Source organism: Myotis daubentonii, chromosome 1 (genome assembly GCF_963259705.1).
Source record: "Myotis daubentonii chromosome 1, mMyoDau2.1, whole genome shotgun sequence".
In the NCBI taxonomy this organism is placed as follows: Eukaryota; Metazoa; Chordata; class Mammalia; order Chiroptera; family Vespertilionidae; genus Myotis; species Myotis daubentonii.
The window spans coordinates 129,366,960-129,384,554 of NC_081840.1; the positions used below are offsets into that span (position 1 = coordinate 129,366,960).

Sequence of the window (17,595 nt, forward strand, 5' to 3'; positions counted from 1 at the left end):
TCTCTTGTAAAGTAGCCATGAAGGCAGTTCCAAAATGGGAGTCCACGGCGTTTCGGCAGTGTAATTATCACTGGAAGGAACACTGAGACTCCCAAAGTAACTAATTTATTGGGGCCATTCCAAGATGGGTATTGAAAAGTCTGTCACCGTTTGCTTTTTATTTCCATCCTCAGAATATGTGCACGCTTCACATCTGTGTTTGCAGAGTATGTGCTTCCCTTTATGATACTGCTCTTGTAGCAATATAAGCATGAACCAGTCTCCAAATCTGAAATATCTAGGAGATGATGAAGAGTAAGGAAGGAAATTCCCTACGTACCAATGCAGAGGCCGCAAATCCCAGGCGTTAAAGTTGACTTTCATTTTAGACCTGTTTCAAACAACCTTGGCTATCAGTTTGCCCATCATGAACAGATTAATTAGATACTTCTGTAAAGAGGGGAGAAAGAACTGCTGGGTGTAGGTCCTCTGAGGCTTCCCAGCAGTAAAGGAAGAGGAAAAACAGCTATAAAGAGCATACATAGCACAGTCCCTGGTGGCATTTAATGTAGAAACATGTGTTGGTAACCTCACAGCCATCGCTGTTATTAAAACAAATTACTGCGATGCTGTGTCTTCCTGAGCCCCAAACCAACAAGAAAATAATTAGGGTTTTCCTCTTTAGTTCGCTGGTTAAGAAGGAAATGAAGTATGCTTGTGAATTTTATAAAAGTTTACATTGGCAGAAGTTAAAATAATAACATTTTAAGTACTTAAAGGAATTGAACTTCGGTTACTTGGAAATGACTTTTATGTACACCCAACATGTTGGTGACGCCGGCCAAGGCACTGCCTGTGCCCGCGGTCCCCGAGGAGGCTTTGTGTAAAACAAAACTGTTTCTCTGAATGATTAAGGCAGGATATGGTTGTCAGATATTTTTCCAAGTTTTGTAAATATTAACTCCACCCCCATTGAAGTGAATAATGTTGTCTTTTGAATGTAAGTAATGTCACTATTTTCAAAAGCTTCTAAAACTCCTTGGGCTTATCAAGCTCTTAAGAGATTTTTCTCCTTCAAAAGGTTTTTTAATAAATCGACCTCTTAGAATATAAAAAGTTAATAAGTAAATGGGTGAAACAATATAAAACCACATTTCTTCCTTCCCTCCTTTGGTGCACTGCCAGGATACCTGGATAAAGATCGTAATTTGGGGAGGTTTTTGTTGTTGCTGACCACCTGTTGTCAGTGACGTTAAGATACATTCTTATAGATGCTGAGCATGAAGAGTCTAAGTTAAAGTACTTCCTGAGATTCTTTACAATGTAAACGAAAGTCTGTTTACCTCTGATGACCTGGTCCATGAGTTCTGGAGAGGACTGTGGCCACGTCAGGTTAAATCATTTTGAAAAGTTATTGTAGAGGAACATTTAATTTTTAAAGAATAGAAGGCATTTTAGAAACACTTGACACCCTATATGGATGGGGTTTTTTTCTTTCTTTATTGATTAAGGTATTACATATGTGTCCTTATCCCCCCATTGCCCTCCCCACCCCCTATATGAATGTTTTTTAAGTCATAGTACATTTCCTTCATGCATCTCAACTAATTTATTTAGGCAAAGGGCTCTTCACACAGCCACAATAACTGCCCACTGAAAGTGAGAATAAAATATTGTGATTTTTTTTTCTCCTGCAGTATAAAATCTCCTGATATTCAGGACATCTCTCTGAGCGTAAGAGTCCCGCTCATTGTATTATCATGCATCCATTTGCTTTTATTAAAAATCATGTGTTTAGAATGCTGAACGCATGTGGCTCTCAGCTAAGGAGGGACCCTGACACACTGCATGTAGTATTTGCGTATTCAGAGCTGCTGGCCACAGCTGCTTCAGCAATGGGGCTGGCTGGTCATCCCTCCTCATTGATGACATCATGGTATCAGCTGAAGGGTGTTTGCATCTGCCCTGCCAGTAAGAGTAACAAAAACATGACCTTTGCTCTAGCCGGTTTGGCTCAGTGGATAGAGCATCAGCCCTCAGATTGAAGGGTCCCAGGTTCGATTCCAGTCAAGGGCATGTACCTGGGTTGTAGACTCGACCCCCGACCCCTGTTGGGGTGTGTGCAGAAGGCAACCAATAGATGTGTCTCTCTCACATCGATGTTTCTCTCTTTCTGTTTCTCCCCCTTCCTTCCACTCTCTCTAAAAATCATTGGAAAAATATCCTCGGGTGAGGATTAACAAAATCAAAAAACACATGACATTTGTGATCTTTATTCCTCTGTGTATTTAAAGGTTTCCACAAATCTAAAGTGTCCTTTTCTGACCTTCTAGGTCCCGTTGTCACACAGGACATTACCACGTATCACACGGTGTTTCTTTTGGCCATTTTAGGAGGAATGGCCTTCATACTTTTGGTTTTGCTGTGTCTCCTTTTATATTATTGCAGGTAATGTTTTACCGTTTTGGCAATATCTTTTTTTCATTTGGAATGGCTTGTGCAAGCATTGATATGGAGGTCTTTTTTCTTCTTCTGAATCGAGGTCTCTTTTTTTATAGGTAGGAAAAATACCGACACATTGAATATGTGTCATCTGACTTGCAAATGAATGAAGGACATAAGAGGCACACTTCGTATAATATATAACATTGCTTAAAAGGGCAGTTATAGAAAACAGTTTGACAGTTGTCCTATGATTGGCTTAGAATATACCTAAACGCTGATTAAGGGGTGATATTCTCAAGGACAAAGCAGAACTATTTTTATTGCGATGCCTCATCTGTTCTGTTTGCGAGAATGCTGACTGTCAATTCTTGGGGTAACGGCTTTTGAATGAATGACTCAGATGTACTAATGAAAGCCTGCGGGTGAAATGCGTGGATTATGCTGCTCAAAATAAGGCTGAGGGTGTGTGTGGGGTGAGCAGGCTTCTGGCTTGTTTCTTTCTGTGGAAATTTCGAGTTAGGATTTTACTTGAAACGCAACCATGACAAGAATCTTTAATCTTTGGGTTCGGATTGTTGTCTCTTGATCACAGGCGGAAGTGCTTGAAACCTCGTCAGCACCATAGGAAACTGCAGCTCCCTGCGGCCCTGGAGAATTCCAAAAGAGATCAGTCCACCTCCATGTCTCACATCAACCTGCTGTTCGCCCGTCGGGAGTCGGAATTCCCAGGCCCACTCTCTGTCACCAGCCACAGCCGCCCGGATGCCCCGGGCACCAAGGAGCTGATGAGTGGGGTCCGTTTAGAAATGATGTCTTCCAGCGGAGACGTGGACCTGCACACCCCCATGCTGAAGCTGTCCTACAGCACCTCCCAAGAATTCAGCTCTCGGGAGGAACTCCTGTCTCATAAGGAAGAGGATAAAAGCCAAATCTCCTTTGATAACCTAACACCGAGCGGGACGTTGGGAAAGGACTACCATAAGTCCGTGGAGATTTTCCCCTTAAAGTCCAGGAAGTCTGTGGAGAGAGACGGCTACGAGTCCCCTGGCCGCAGTGACTACAGGAGGAGTTACAATGCCATGCTGTCACAGCCGTTATTTGAGAAGCAAGACCGAGACAGTCAGGCCTCCATCAACCATATTTCCACGGGAAGTAAGCTCACCATTCAGGAACACATGTACCCCGCGCCTTCCTCTCCCGAAAAAGAGCAGCTGCTTGACCGCAGACCGACTGAATGTATGATGTCACGATCCGTAGACCACCTGGAAAGACCCACGTCTTTCTCGCGGCCCGGCCAGTTGATCTGCTGCAGCTCCGTGGACCAGGTCAATGACAGCGTTTACAGGAAAGTGCTGCCTGCCTTGGTCATCCCCGCTCACTATATGAAACTGCCCGGGGACCACTCCTACGTGGGCCAGCCGCTGGTCGTTCCAGCGGACCAGCAGCTTGAGATCGAAAGACTGCAGGCCGAGCTCTCCAGCCCCCATGCGGGGATCTTCCCGCACCCCTCCTCTCAGATCCAGGCCCAGCCCTTGTCGTGCCAGGCCATCTCCCAGCAGCACTTGCAGGACGCAGGCAGCCGGGAGTGGAGCCCGCAGAATGCGTCCATGTCGGAGTCTCTGTCCATCCCAGCATCCCTGAACGACGCGGCCTTGGCCCAGATGAACAGCGAGGTCCAGCTCCTGACCGAAAAGGCTCTGATGGAACTTGGCGGCGGGAAGCCGCTCCCGCACCCCCGGGCCTGGTTCGTCTCCCTGGATGGCAGGTCCAATGCACACGTTAGACACTCTTACATCGATCTCCAAAGAGCAGGGAGGAACGGAAGTAACGATGCCAGTCTGGACTCGGGCGTGGATATGAATGAGCCAAAATCTGCCCGGAAGGGAAGAGGAGACCCTTTGTCTCTGCCGCAGAACCACCCACCTGTCCAGGAGCACCCTCAGAAGGAGCCCAGGGCGGCGGACAGCACCGCCTACACGCAGCTCGTGTACCTGGATGACATGGACCAAAGCGGCAGCGAGTGTGGCACCACCGTCTGCACCCCCGACGACAGTGCCCTGCGGTGCTTGCTGGACGGCTCCAGCCGGAGAAGCGGCGGCCAGCTGCCCAGCCTGCAGGAGGAGACAACCAAACGGACTGCGGACGTCCCCCCCGAGCCCCTGGCCAGCCCCGACCAGAGAGGGTCTGCTCACGAGGATGACGAAGAAGACGACGAGGATGACCAAGGAGAGGACAAGAAGAGCCCTTGGCAGAAGCGGGAAGAGAGACCCCTGATGGCGTTTAACATTAAATGAGCGACTGCAGAGTCACCCAACCTAACAGAATTGCCAAAAATTCTTACTGATGGAAGCGCTTACACGTTTGTGGAGGAAGTTGAACGACGGCAACCATGGCCTGTGGACATTTCCATTTCCGGTTGTGTAAATGTTCGAAAGGAATTACAGTGATGGCTCAGAAGAAAGGAGGGCGGTGAGGGATGCCTCACCGCCAGGGAGGTGGCCGAACGTCGAGTCTGAGTGTCCTTCCACATGCTTGCCGTGTCCCCCGAGGACGCTGAGAAACCACAGTGATGTTGCTGGTTCTGACGATAACCTCAGTTCTCCCTCAGATCCCGGGAACAGATGAAGCTCTTTTTTGCATCGCCTGAGTCAGTTTTATCACGATAATGCTCCTGTGAAGTTATGATTGAGAAATTAGCTTGGCACTTAGTGTCTCGAGGAATTCATGACCTCGGAGGAAAGCTATGCATTGCTGCTTCATGCTCTTACTTTGCCTAGGTTTTTGCTTTGCGTAGGTTTTGTTTCGGGTTTGCTTTTTTTATAAGCCCAGTTTGGTTGTCAAGATTTTATTTCTTCATTTTGATCTGTTCTGGTTCTTGGTGGTTTATTTCCATGTCTCCATTCAGGAACTCCTGTCATCCCTTAACAGCCAAGCCTTTTAATGAAACCGTACTGAAATTTTTTATCAGCTGAGAATCCTTCAATTCTGGTCCCATTAACTCCAAGTGCCTTTTTTACAGTAACAACAGACAGTCCCTCACTTATCCTCTTTGTTTTTCTTAACTCCTGTAATGGAACTGCCTGGATTTTATAAAGTTATTAAACGATGCCCCTTTTCTTTGAACTGCATGCTGCCAAGTGCCCGTTGTGCACAGAATTCCGATTTCCGCGCAGTGTACTCTCCAGTTCTCCTGTGTGACGTGGATTCTGTTTAGCTAAGATAAACTAGAGGACACCCTAAAGACTCCCCCCCACCCCCACCCGCCACTCCATCCCTTTGGCCACCGGCCACCATTATGGTTTTATTGGCTGTTTGTATATATGGTTACGTATTAGCGCTGGAATTCTTTGGGCTGATCTTGCTCTCCCAACATCAGTATGGACTGAGCAAGTGATCTGAATGTGACTATTAAAAAAAAAAAAAAAACTTATGTTCTATCCAAAAGTGCCAGAATGACTCTTCTGTGCATTCTCCTTAAAGAGCTGCTTGGTTATCCAAAAATGAAAATTCAAAATAAACTTTGAAGGGAAAAAAAAAAAAACCTCTCTTATAGTCATTTTCATTCATTCTGAGCCATGATTTGTCTCCAAGTTGTTATGAAGAAATTGCTGTTCATTTCTTGGCAGTCTAAATGCCAGTTGGTTGGACTTATATTTAAAGACCACCATGAATTTAGACTGTAGTTATAAAGTCCTTAAAATCTACCTTTGCGTTTAGTTTCCTCCAAGAATACAAAGTAACATTGTGTGGTGTTTCATATAGGGAGAGAGGTCTGCACTTTCCAAGAAACTGAGGTTTTATGTTCAATATTGATTCACTTCACTTTGTAACAGCTTCCAAAAGACCTTATTAAAATGACCAGAGCCATCCCAGATGTGTAAGACTGTTCCTCGGAATCATTAATGGAAACACTGGAACATAGAAGAGATTGGCGGAAGTAAAATAAGCTGTGTTTATAGGAATAGCTTCCTTACAAAATCTTTATTGGTGAATTTCAGGCAGGCAGAAAACTAATCAGGCTGATTTTCATTATTTTAATTCTAAAGAGTAAAGTTTAGTATTTTGCTTTTAAGAGGGAAGCCTGTTGAGAGATTCCCCACAGTGAAGGCAGCTAAGTGGAAGTCTGTGGTGTAACAAGTGAGCACAACTTTGGGAGTGAACATTCTCACCGATAGGTGGCAGGTGAGTCCTTGCAGACTCCCACTGAGACTCCAGGGAGAAGCCCTTTGTCAACTATCCTCCAGAGAAAAGGTAAGTGGCCTCTCCCAAGAATTCCTAGGGTGCCCTGGCCAGTGTGGTCCAGTGATTGTGCGTTGTCCCATGCATCGTACACCAAAAGGTTGCTAGTTTGATTCCCAGTCAGAGTATTACCCAGGTTTGGGGTTCGATCCCTGGTTGGGGGTGCTTGCTGGAGGCAACTGCTTGATGTCACTCTCATATCCATGTTTCTCTCTCCCTCTCCTTCCCTCTCTCTCTCTAAAAGTAAAAATACCCCTGTCGCCCTGGCTGATGTAGCTCAGTGGATAGAGCATCAGCCCATGGGCCAAAGGATCCAGGTTTCGATTCCGGTCAGGAGCACGTACCTCAGTTGTGGGCTTGATCCGTGTCTGTCACATTGATGCTTCTCTCTCTCTCTGTCTCTCCCCCTTCCCTTCCACTCTCTTTAAAATCAATGGAAAAATATCCTCAGGTGAGGATTAACCAAACACACACACAGATACACACACTAAAAAATCCATTTAAAAAACACATTAAAGCAAAAATACCCAGAGTCAGACGTAGGTGACTGGGGGAATGCTGGGAGATCCCAGCCCTTTGGAGCTCTTCCTGAGGTTGCTGCCAGGGCAGTCACCTTAAAGCATCAGTTTTTAGAAGAATATTATGGGAGGTCTGGCAGGAAGACTGGGGATACACGGGGGGGGGTGGGGGTGGGGCAGAATGGGAGGGTCTGACTTCGCATTAGGCTGGACATACCCGGGTCTGCCGTGAGTATAGAAAGTGGAGCAGCCAGCAGTGGTGAGAAGACACTGTTTGCCAAAGATGGAGCTTAACTCATCTTCACTTACAGGTTAACATTTTTGCTCAGGGTGTCAGCACTGGTCACCAGACTCATTGTCTGCACAGAGCATCGTGACTGCGGACTGTAAACATTTATCTTCTCTCTAGACTGTTAGGGTAAAATGTCAGTGTTGCCAATCAATTCTGTTGCCTGAAGGACCAAACCCATCAAAGGCATCATGCTTATGCCACCTAGTGGTGAGTGTTCACCAGCCTTTTAATTAAGGAGACTTCAATCTGAATAAACGGGTCCGGGGCCAGCGCTGGGAAGACAAGGATGGGTGTGCCCAGGGGTGACTTGGACCTGCTTCTGTGCTCCAGGTAATGAATTGGGACTGACATCTCTTGAGTCTCTGACTTGGAAACGATATGTTGAGAACATTAATGGATTCTGTTCTAACAATAATGCATTAAATTCTCAAAACTTCATTAGGAAGATATTTTTATTTCTCTGTTTTACACCTAACTAAATTGAGGCTTGGGGGTTAAGTAATTGAGTCCACTTGTCTAGGAGCTGTGTGAACAACCAGCTCTCTGGAAACAAATGCATTTAAGTTATACATGTTTCTGATTAAAGGACGTGTAGGACAAATCCTAGCAAAATACATAATTGTAAATTCCATTTGACAGGTACTCTCACAGAATACTTTCATTGATTCTTGTCACATCTGTTGTGGCAATTAACAGAAGGATATAGCTCTGACATGAACATTAACGGATTTTTTACATGAATGATTAAAATGAAATTGAAAGAACAAAGACACATATCAGAACGTCACAAGTTCATTCCTCATAGTATATCTTCTTTGCTGAGTCAAGTAGTGGCTGCTGAATACTGGAAGAATATTTGGTTTTTTAATACTGGAAGACTATTTCCTCAACTTGCTGTGCTAATCACAATGGTATGGGTCTAGACGTGATGCCATTTTTGTTTGTTTTTTAAATATATTTTTATTGATTTCAGAGAGGAAAGGAGAGAGGGAGAGAGATAGAAACATCAATGATGAGAGAGAATCATTGATCGGCTGCCTCCTGCATGCCCCCTACTGGGGATCAAGCCCACAACTGGGGCATATGCCCTGACCAGGAATCAAACCATCATCTCCTGGTTCATAGGTCGACACTTAATCACTGAGCCATGTTGGCTGGGCTAGACATAGTACAGTTTTAAGTTTAGTCTGCATTATTAACATTTTCTCCATCGCTTTCTTAAGTCTAGACAGTCAACAAATCAAGCATTGATTTGTGGCTTTGCCAGTTTCCATGGTGTAAATATTCCCATGTGGCCAGATTCAAGCAACTAGAGTGACAGCACTACACTCAAAAGTTGGGAAGAGAAGTCCTGTAGCACACAGTTACATTTCCACCAGGTGCAATCAAGGTAAATAACCTCAAGAGCAAGGTCAGATATATAGTTGATCCCCATTGTTTATGAATCTGTCTACTTGCTAAAATTTATTTGTAACCCCAAGATCAATCATTACCATTTTTTCACAGTCATTCATGGATGTGTGCAGAGCAACGAAAAATGTGAGCTGCCCCATGCCCATTTCCCCAGCTGAGGTTAACCAGCAGTGTTCTGCCTTCTTGTTGCAGCTCTCACTGTGAACAAATGTCCCTTTTTTGAAGTCTGTTTATTGCCGCATTTTCTGCATTTTTGTTGGTGATTTCACTGCTCAAAGTACTCCTAAGGTAAAGAGGGCTGTGATGCACCTATAGAGAAAATACATGTGTTAGATAAGCTTCATTCAGGCATGAGTTATAGTGCCGTTGGCCATGAGTTCAGCATTACAGCATCAACACACGAAATAAGTTTATATATTGATCAGTTGATGAAAATATGAACAGAGGCTTGCCAACTCCTAGCTCTATATTTCCCCTAGGAACAGTGATTTTAGCATTGTATTCCAATTCAGTATTCATAGCAATTTATAGAACATAACCAACATAGATAAGAACTAGGTACAGTAAATAATTAGGAACTGGTGAGTTTTAAGCAATAATTGCCTTTGTTTTTAATATAATTATTTGGTCATAGGCTTGTAAAATTAAATTTTTAATAACCTCTTTTTTTTAACAACTGGCTTGCACAATTCCTGACATTCCAGCCATCTCTCCTAAGCCTGCTCCGGCACACCACTAGCAACAAGGTAGCAGCATCTGAGCAAAGGTCTGCCTGACTCCAAAGCCTGGTCTCTTATTTTCTGAAGCTACACATGGAAATGCCTAATTAAAACAGAAAAGTCTAGGAGAAATTACTCACTAGGCATTAGTGCACCTCAGGGTGCAAGGTGGGCACCATTCATGGAGAAAAGAACCACCTCCCTTGTTGTGGTTCTGGTCTGGCTGCAGGATTGGGAAGAACTTGTGGGAGAGTGTGCCATAAACTACGATAGGAGGTAGGCAACATCGTTTAGATGATAAAGACCTTGTGTTTGGGGGATTTTACTTACTATAAAGAAACTAAGTCAATGCCAAAACAGTGAAGCAAAGCATTCAAGAAAATGAGACCAAAACCAAAAAGGAAATAGACCATGAAAGCTAAAAATAACCAGGCCACAAGTATGGTAAACTCAATGTGCTTTCTGTGTTCATCTTTTTTAGACTTTTCTCTTTGCAGACCTCTGTAAATGGAGGACAGGAAGGTAAAAATGAGTGCAGTGAGAGAAATGCGTGGGGATTTTTCAGCTATTTTGTATTCCATGACTTCTTGTTTGCTATTTTGACACCATAACTAAAGCAAGTTGCAGTTACGTGTTGGGACCTTTGTGACAGCCTTCAACATCGTGGAGCCTGTTGGAGAGGCACGATGTGGTCGTGTTCATGGAGTAAGAGAAGGCAGGCGACGGAGAAGGACATGGCAGGTGTGGACAGGAGACCTCCAATAGGCTCTTGAGGGGAAGTATAAATTGCAAGCCTTCCCCCCACCCACCACACACACACACACACACACACACACACACACACACAACCTGTATTTTCAAACTATGGATATAAATATATACACCAAAGTCCCTGGTAAGCCTTGTGTTATTCTTCACAGTGACTGTGGCCCGTGCTGCCATGCTGGTATTCTTGTGCCTGGGAAGTGGCTAATCATCCCAGCACAACCATTAATCCGAGAGCCTGAGAACCCGGAACATGAAAGAGCCTGATGATCTCACACAGGAGGGTATTGAAGTCCAAGGTGTTGAGATGACCTCCTCGCAACCGGGCATGTGCCCTTGACCGGAATCGAACCCGGAACCCTTCAATGTGCAGGCCGAAGCCCTATCCACTGAGCCAAACCAGCTAGGGCCTCTTAATCACTCTTTGTGTCTTGTAGTTCCCTAATCCTGTTGCCACAGTGTAACAATGATCATCTTTTGTTATACCAGCTGCTCCTCAGCAGCTCTTTTGGAAAATGGTAGACAAAACACCAGGATCTCTGTTTCCCATGCTTATTGCCTTCTACCAGTTTCTCTTCCTTTGTGCAGGCAGGGTGTTTGCCAAGAGCAGAGCGTTAAGCAGGGGGCTCGGGGAAGGTGCAGCCTTCTATACTGGTCTAGAAACCTGTATAAGGACACTGCTTACAAAATCTGTAACGTTAGGGCAGGAGCCCAGTAATCATAATCTACTTGATACTAACCACAGAGATAAATATGTTTGTAAAACACAGCAGTGGCCTCTTCATTGCTTATTGAGTTGCTCTTGGAGGAAGATCACCATGACAGGTTTGTACCTTTAGAACCTCGGGGCTCAGCCCCAGATGCACATTAGCATTGTCTAGCCTAATGTTTTCTAAAAAATTCCCAGTGACAGGTTCCACTTGCAAAGATTCGGATTCTGATGGGTCTTTGGGGGTGCCACCCTCCCCCAAAAAATGTCTTATTTTCCTCATCAATGAGGGAGCGTGATTAAGGTCTCCTGATAGTCACAACAAAGCCCTTTAAGCAACACCAGAGTTTATGTCAATGAGGTGACTTTTGGAAAGCAACTGAGGATGGGGTTGGTTGCCAGGGGAGCCAACCATGAGATTGGAGGGTTGGAACTTCCAATTCCACTCCTCTGACCTGATGAGACAGCAGAGGTGATGGAGGTTGAATCGGTGGCCATTGGCCAATGATTTAATCATATTTATGAATGAAGGCTCCATAAAAACCCAAAAGGATGGGGTTCGGAGAACTTCTGGGTTTATGAACACATGGAGGTTTGGGGAGAGTGGTGTTCTGGGGCAAGTACGGAGGTCCCTCACCCTTTTCCCTATGCCATGCCCTACCCTTCTCCTCCATCTGGCTGTTTTTGAGTTATATCCTTTTATAATAAACCAGTGATGTAGTAAGTAAAGTGTTCCTCTGAGCTCAGAGAGCCATTTAGCAAATTAATGGAACCCAAGGAGGTGGTATAAAGCCTCGGATATATAGCCAGTTGGTCAGAAGCACAGGTAACAACCTGGACTTGCAATTGGCATCTGAAGTGGGGGCAGTCTTATGGAACCTAGCCCTTAACCTGTGAGATCTGATACTATTTCCAGGTAGGTAGTGTTGGAATTGAGTTAAACCATAGGGCCCAGCTGGTGTTGGAGAATTGCTTGGTAGTATTGGAAAACCCACAGCTCATATACAGTGTCAGAATTGGGTAAGAGAACAGAGCTGCAAAAGACAGAGTGTAATAACCCCACAAAGGGCTTTGTTTACAGACTTTTCATATGTGTTATGTTATTTTGAGTCTCACAACTTCTCTGTCATATACTAAAGCAGGTGCTGTTATTCTACTTTTGCATCCAAAAACACTGAAATTAAGTGTATTTGCCCAAACAGTGCTAAAGACCCGGATTTAAACAAAAAGCCCAGAAGTTTGGTATTATCCCCACTGCACCCTGCCTCACAGAAATTATTTCCAGTCAGGATAATAACAGCTAGCAGTGAGCACTTTCGATGGGTTTCTAGCCAGTTTCTATGCATTTCCCATGGATCAGCTCATTTAATCCTCACCATAACCTGCGAGATCAGTCAATTCTGTCATTTCACAGACAAGGAAACTAGAGGCAGAGTAACTTTCCTATGCTCTCTGCCACTCTGAAATCCATATGAAATAGTGGTATTTTCATATGGACAGCTAAAACTGTGTTCCCCAGAATGCTAACGATTTGATAAATAGTAAAACAAAATTATAAATTCCTTCAAGAAAATGTGATAGTAACTGAGGTCCTAAGTGATCCTGTAAGCATTAGATAGGTAACTCGATACCTACTCCCCAAGGTAGGATATTTTTAAGTCCTATGATGTTAGACCTTAAGGGCCAGAGAAGGCAGGAAAGTAGGTTAATGTGAGCTCAAATGTCAAGTAGTGGAAATTTTCACATTTGATATCAGGAGACACACAAAAGGGGCATAAATGATGACGAATATAAAAGAACTACTTGGAAATGGAGAATAGCTCAAATTGCATTGGAGATCAGTTACATTTTACATTGAAAGAGGCCAGAAAGACAGGTTTTCATTTTCTTGTGTGAGAGAAGAGGAAAAGTATTTCTCAGGGAGGAGGTTTGCCTTTTCTGGATTGGAGGGTAAAAGAAAGCTGGAGAGCAGCATCTTCAGAAAGGGAACAACACAGCAGAAATGATTCATAGCCACATAACACTTAGGCTCATAAGAAAGATTGTTTTTTAAAAGATTATTATCCTGTAAAACCAAAACTTGCTCCTCTCAAGTCATTACTGGAATGAGACAGAATATCAATAGTCAAGAATGGCAGTGTAAACTGCAACCAAGTTTTAAGTAATGTGAGCATCAGCTGTCCTTTAATATGAACTAGAACTACAATCGTTTCTTCTTTAAACTTAACATTGTCATTGGGCAAATAGTATAAAATTTGGGCCTTCAGGATAATTTTATGTTTGGAAAAGGCATGTTTATTTCCAGATACTTCTTTACTGAATTAATGATATGAGCTATTCAACTAAAGTTGTAGTGCAGGGACAGTGAAAATCAAGAAGGAAAGAGGAAATTTAATTGCTTCTGTTAACGTAAGAAACATTCAAACTTGTAAAGAATTTTTGTGAGTTTATTTGAGCCAAACTGTCGACAATTGCTAGGAAGCAGAATCTCAGCAGATTGAGATAATGCTCTGGAGAATGGTAGTTTTTCAGCTTGTTTTATACATTGCAGTCAAAAGTGGAGACATAAGTGGATTACACAAAATCCATTGGTGATTGGTTAGGGAGGCAGGAGAAAGCAAAGTGGGGGCAGGGGGCACCTCTGGGATTGGATAAAAAGTTAAATGATAGACACATGCTTCTTTAATTTTAAAAAAATCTTTCTTGTTGAGAGTATTACAGATGTCCCCCCTCTCCCCGCATTGCTCCCCTCCACCCTGTTTCCACCCTGCCCTTTCACCACCCTACTGTCTGTGTCCATAGGTAAGATCTTTGCTTAATCTCTTCCTGCCCCCCACCCCCTTCCCTCTAAGATTTGTCAGTCTGTTCTATGCTTTCATGCCTCTGATTCTATTTTATTCACCAGTTTATTTTGTTCATTAGATTTCTTGTTCATTTATTTTGATTTTTAGATTCAATTGTTGATAGATATGTATTGGTTGCCACTTTATTATTCATATTTTTAACGCCTTCTTCTTCTCCTCCTCCTCCTCCTCTAATACCCTTCAACATTTCATGTAATACTAGTTTGGTGGTGATGAACTACTTTAACTTTTGCTTGTCTGGGAAGCTCTTTATCTGACCTTCAATTCTGAATGATAGCTTTGCTGGGTAAAGTAATCTTGGTTGTAGGTTCTTGCTATTCATCACTTTGAATATTTCTTGCCACTCCTTTCTGGCCTGCAAAGTTTCTGTTGAGAAATTAGTTGACAGTTGACAGTCATATGGGTGCTCTTTTGTAGTACTAACTGCTTTTCTCAGGTGCTTTTAAGATTCTCTCTTTGTCTAATCCTTCGCATTTTAATTATTATGTGCCTTGGTGTGGGCCTCTTTGGGTTCCTCTTCTTTGGTACTCTCTGGGCTTCCTGGACCTGTAAATCTATTTCTTTCGCCAGGTAGAAGAAGTTTTCTGTCACTATTTCTTCAAATAGGTTTTTAATATCTTTCTCTCTCTCTTCTCTTTCTGGCACCCCCATAATGCAAATGTTGATATGCTTAAGTTGTCTCAGAGGGTTCTTACACTATTTCTATCTTCATGTTTTTGCTTTTTATGCTCTTCTGATTAGGTGTTGTGTTTTGGGTTTTTTGTTTGTTTGTTTGTTTGTTTGTTTGTTTTTGCTTTCTCATATTCCAAATTGTTGATTTGATTCTCAGAATCCTCTACTCTACTGCTGAATCCCTGTAAATTATTCTTTAATTCATTTAATGTATGCTTAATTTCTGACTGGTCTTTTTACATATCTTTGACATTCTCACTAAGATCCTTGAAAGTCTCACTAAGTCCCTTGAAGCTCTCTTTGAGTCACTTGAAGCTCTCATTAAGATCTGTGGACAACCTTATAACCATTGTTTTGAACTCTGTATCCAGCAGTTTGCTTGCTTCCATTTCATTGATTTCTCTTTCTGGAGATTTCTTCCATTCTTTCATTGACATGTTTCTTTGTCTCTGCATTTTGGATGCTTCCCTGTATTTGTTCTATATACTAGGTAGAGCTGCTATATCTCCTGGAACTGGTAGAATGGCCTTGTGTAGTAGGTGTCCTGTAGGACCCAGTGGTTTAGCCTCTTTGTCACCTGAGCTGGGCACTCTAAATGCACCCCTGTGTGGGCTGTGTGCCCAGTCTTGTTGTAATTGAGCCTTGATTGCTATTGATGTAACTGAGAGAAGTTGACGCCAATTGTCTATAAGGACCAGCTATGACTACAGTGGAAGACTTTCTGTGCAGGAAACACCCAAATGGAGCAAGACTTGCTTCTGTGGGGCTTTGGTACTCACAGAGTCTGCCCCTTGGGTGTGTCACTTGTGGGTGTGTAGAGTTTTAATATGGTATGATCTGAAGCTGTCTACCTCCTGGGAGGTACAAAGTCAGTCACTGCCTGGGGCCACCTGGCAGGAGCTACAGAGAGATCTGCAGAGGCTGCTTTTTAGAATTGGGCTTGGAGGTTCCCAGGTGAGGTCAAGCTGTGAAGCAAGGCAGGCTGGTGCTAGTGCCAGGTTTTGGACCTCTTATTGATAGGTTTGGGACTCCCTGGACCAGCTGCTGCTTGCTTAAGAGATTTTAGCAAAATCTGAGCCAGGGCAGACCATTCATATGGGAAAACTGCTGCAAACAGCTTGGGTGGGGCTGCAAGTTGGATGGGGCATGATCTCAGGGAATCACCAGGACTGAGTGAACAATGTGAGGGAAACTCAGATATGGTTGCCAGTCAGCTCTGCAACTGGAGGAGGTCCCAGCATAGGAACAATGATCCCTGAGAGCACCTTCATCTGGGAGAAAGCCACACCTGAGTTCCTGCCCTGATGCTAGACAATCCAGTTCCTCCTTGTATGTGTCTGGCTCCCTAAGAGCTGCCTCCCATTGCTGGAGCTCAGAGGGAGCAAGACTGTATAAGTTTGTGTGCTGGCCTTTTTAAGAGGAACTACGTGGGACTCCAGCAGCCTCCGTGTCATTCAGCCACTGTCTGTCCATGCTGGTTTTTACAGCATGAAGTTACAGTGGCTGGGACCCCTTGCTCCTCATGTGAAGCATCGGAGATATTAATGGGGAACATAAGACATTTTTTGGGAGGGTAGCAATCTGAATCTGTGCCAGTAACCTGTCTTCTAACACACACTCTTGCTAGCCGATAATTAACTCCATTTGTGAAAGAATGTAGGAGACCAGCAGCCTGACTCTGTCCCTAGTTCATCAGCATCCCTAATGCACATTCCTCTTAGCCCATAATCAAGTCACTGCCCCTTCCTTAATTATCTGGTCTTGCAAGATCTATTTATCTAAATACTCCCAATTTACAAGGGCCATAAGCCAAAGATATAACAGCTTAACTAGAGAGATAACTAGCGCCATCCAGGATAGACATTAGATACAATCTAAATTAATCATTCTAACTGATTCTCAGGGGGCGGGGGAGGGGAGGGCTATGAAAGTCCACCACAGAATAGAAGCTTGGTAGTTAGGAAACAAAGAAAGTCAGAAATACATAAGGAGAAAATCTCATTGTCTAAGTTGTTCAGGATCTGGATCTTTGAGTCCCTTTAACCAGCAGCTCTGCTTTGGTTCCTTCCCTGAACCTCCGAGTGTTCAACTGTCTCTTCTTCTGCTCCAATTCCATAACAATATCCCTCCCAATTGGAAAAACACCCCACACGTGGGTGTCAGACCAGCCTGTTCTTCACCTCTGCCCTTCCTACCAGTCTCGATGTGCTTTCTTCTTTACTTCTCTAATGGAAGGACTTCCATCAGCCAGATTTCAGGTGGTTCTGAATGATGGTTGTTCTGTATTTTAGTTGTAATTTTGATGTAGGTATGGGAGGTGGTGAGTACTGATGTTTACCTACATGGCCATCTTGGTTCTTTCTTTTACATAGGTGGGTACAGGATAGTTAACAGTCAACAATTAACACGCTAACAATAACAATGAGGAAATTTGTGGTCTCCTCCCTGGTGCATTTGTTGTGCCCTGAGGGGTCCGGAAAAGGGAAAATTACAAGTTACCCTGACATTCCACAGGTATGTTATCATAGATGCAAAAAGATAATAGGCTCAGTTAAGCTCAAAGTTGATCGTTGTCAGGGAAGATACCCACCTAAGACATGACTACACATAATAAGCTGCTTTTAGTTAAAGTTTTAATTTCAGACCATCCTTTGTGGTTACTTTAGGTCTCTGAGTTTGCAAGGCTGCCACACAGACTTATTAGGTTTGCGTGTGTCTCCTTTTTGTCCACACTTCTAAGAACAGAAACCTCGCCCTTTTTTTTTAATCCTCACCCGAGGATATTATTCCATTGATTTTTTGGGGAGAGTAGGAGAAAGAGGGAAAGACAGAAACATCAATTTGAGAGAAACACATCAATTAGTTGCCTCCTGCATGAGTCCCGACCAGGGCCCAGGCCAGGGAGGAACCTACAACCAAGTACACACCCTTGACTGGAATCGAACCCAGAACCCCTGATCTGCAGACTGACGCTTTATCC

The 17,595-nt window shown here is 43.7% G+C and overlaps 2 protein-coding genes across 6 annotated transcripts in view; one reads left to right on the plus strand and one right to left on the minus strand.

Moving 5' to 3' along the window:
• FAM171A1 (family with sequence similarity 171 member A1) overlaps positions 1 to 6,293 on the plus strand; it is a 128,853-nt gene extending 122,560 nt beyond the window's left edge. For both annotated transcript variants that reach the window (XM_059659808.1, XM_059659817.1), the window contains 2 exons: positions 2,313 to 2,427; positions 3,017 to 6,293. In XM_059659808.1, coding sequence (XP_059515791.1) covers positions 2,313 to 2,427; positions 3,017 to 4,718 — 1,817 coding nt within the window. In that variant the 3' untranslated portion in view covers positions 4,719 to 6,293. The remainder of the gene's footprint in view (positions 1 to 2,312; positions 2,428 to 3,016) is intronic.
• The window catches only part of MSANTD7 (Myb/SANT DNA binding domain containing 7), a 501,345-nt gene that overhangs the window by 99,361 nt on the left and 384,389 nt on the right, over positions 1 to 17,595 (minus strand). The gene's annotated exons all lie outside the window — the stretch shown is intronic.